Below are 2,032 nucleotides of genomic sequence, written 5' to 3' on the forward strand. Positions count from 1 at the left end.
AGAGAGGGAGAGTTTAAAGGGAAAACCAGAGAAAAGAGAGGGTGAGATAGTGACATAGACAAGAGGACGTGAGACACAAAGACGGCTTCTTCTTCTTCTTCAGGAGTGAGGAGGTGAGACAGTTGTAAAGGGAGAGGAGTGGGGGGGGGGGGGGTGAGACAGGTATAACAAGAGGATAAGAACAACAGTGCCAAAGGAGAGGGGGGGAGTATGTGTGTGTGTCTGTGTGTGTGTGCGTGTGTACTTAGACAAAATGTCCTTATTGTAAGTTGCTTTGGATAAAGGCTAAATCAAAATGCTAAACGGCCCAAAATGTAACGTAAACATGTGTGCGTGTGTATGCGCGTATGTGACTCGAGACTCACCATGTAGCGCAGGTCGTCGTAGCCGTTGAGCAGCAGCTTGCTCTCATACTGCGGAAGGCCCACGTGCTCCAGCCAGTCGCCCACGGGCTGCTCCAGCAGCCTCCCGGACGCACCTGCGGAGGACAGAGGGAAGCGCTTGAGCAGGGAGAAGCCCTTCAGCCGGTAGCAGCGGCACTCGGAGGACGACACGTGGCACTGCCACATCATCCTGGGCCAGCAGAGCCGCCGCGCGCACCAACAACACCAGGAGGGCAGGGGAGACAGGGTTCCGATCGGGGCGGGAGGAGGGGGTGGGGCGGTCGGCTCAGCTTCCCAGCGATGGGGGGGGCCGAACCACGCTCCACCACAACCTTGGAGGATGGGGGGGTTTAATTAACTACCCCTGTGCGGTGACAGGGGTCGAAGGAGGGGGGGCGGGGGGAGGGTGGGTTCACAGCTAACAGTCCTGAGTCCACTCTACTGGGTGTGCCGGCGAACCCCCCCGAAACTAGTCCAAAAACGAAAAACAAAGGTAGAGATGATTCAACGGAGGCGGGCGGAGGGGTCGTACATCGTAGACTTGCTCGGAACACCAGAGAGGATGAGAGGATGTATATTTGGGTATTTTCACACGGCAAGAAAGAGTGTTAACACTCCCTAAGAGAGGAGGTTCCCAGAAGTCAGGAAGTCAGGAAGTCAGCCTTTTCAGTCGAAACCTACAAGCTTGCAGATTCACCGCTCCCTCCTTAACACGCTCCGGGTTTTAATGAGGGAGAAACTGGGAGAGAGGAGAGTGCTTCGCGGCGGGTGGGCGGGGGTCTCTCTCCAGAGGGGGGGGATTACCTTCGGCCGAGCGAGAACTTGCTGAGTGAACTTGTGGAGGCAGGCTTTCCTCTCTCTCCTTTCCCTAGTCAGCAGATCATACACGCACACGCGCACACACACACACACACACACACGCGGACCCCCTGATCACATGACAGTGCGTATAAGGACGCCGGCAGGGCAGCAAGCAGTGACAGAGGAGTGATTCCGATGAGCTCCGATTATTCAACAGTGTTAGCTCTGCTACCTACTGCCGCTGTTTATCTGTTCTCCACCCGACACAACGCTGCCGCTCCAACAGAGAAACAAGCTCAGCTGTGATCAGCGGCTCACACAGGGATAGTGGCGTACACTCTGAAAACAGTTTAATCTAATCCTGGCATTTTAAATTTCTAAATGAAAACACAACCTCTGATCGTTTTTCGAAGCCTAAAAGGTTTCCGGGTGAAGGCAGAAGAGCCAGACTTCAGCGCCTCACTGAAGTCAAGAGTTCAATATCAAGACATTAAAATAGCCAAACAGATCATCTATACTCCAGTAACAGCCCATCAATCATCTCACTTAAAACAGATTCTGTGGTGTTATCTTGTAATCTTCATCTCTTAAAATATACGGGGTCCTTAAAATATGGGCACTAGCTGGGCGTGGACAGATCTGAAGCCAATAATCTGTGGAAAAACGAGATATAAATAGCCTACGCTACACGATCTACCTCAGAGAAATAAATCCTGCAGATGACTGTACTAGGAAGACAAATCAAAGAGATAAAAAAAAGAAAAGAAAAAAACACTCAATCAATAAACAAAGCCAAAGGCAGATTCTGTTGTTGCCCTAAATAGCTGCTACTCTCTCTCTGTATACCT

The 2,032-nt window shown here is 51.6% G+C and overlaps 1 protein-coding gene across 1 annotated transcript in view; it reads right to left on the reverse strand.

The window, feature by feature from the left end:
* LOC308159366 (ankyrin repeat and SAM domain-containing protein 1A) overlaps nucleotides 1-2,032 on the reverse strand; it is a gene marked incomplete at both ends in the record, with an annotated part of 95,044 nt that overhangs the window by 20,573 nt on the left and 72,439 nt on the right. Inside the window, 1 exon segment of the mRNA XM_080533139.1 lies at nucleotides 366-478. Within this exon segment, the coding sequence (XP_080389265.1) occupies nucleotides 366-478 (113 nt within the window).

This window comes from Nansenia antarctica (assembly GCF_963989245.1).
Source record: "Nansenia antarctica genome assembly, chromosome: 6".
In the NCBI taxonomy this organism is placed as follows: Eukaryota; Metazoa; Chordata; class Actinopteri; order Argentiniformes; family Microstomatidae; genus Nansenia; species Nansenia antarctica.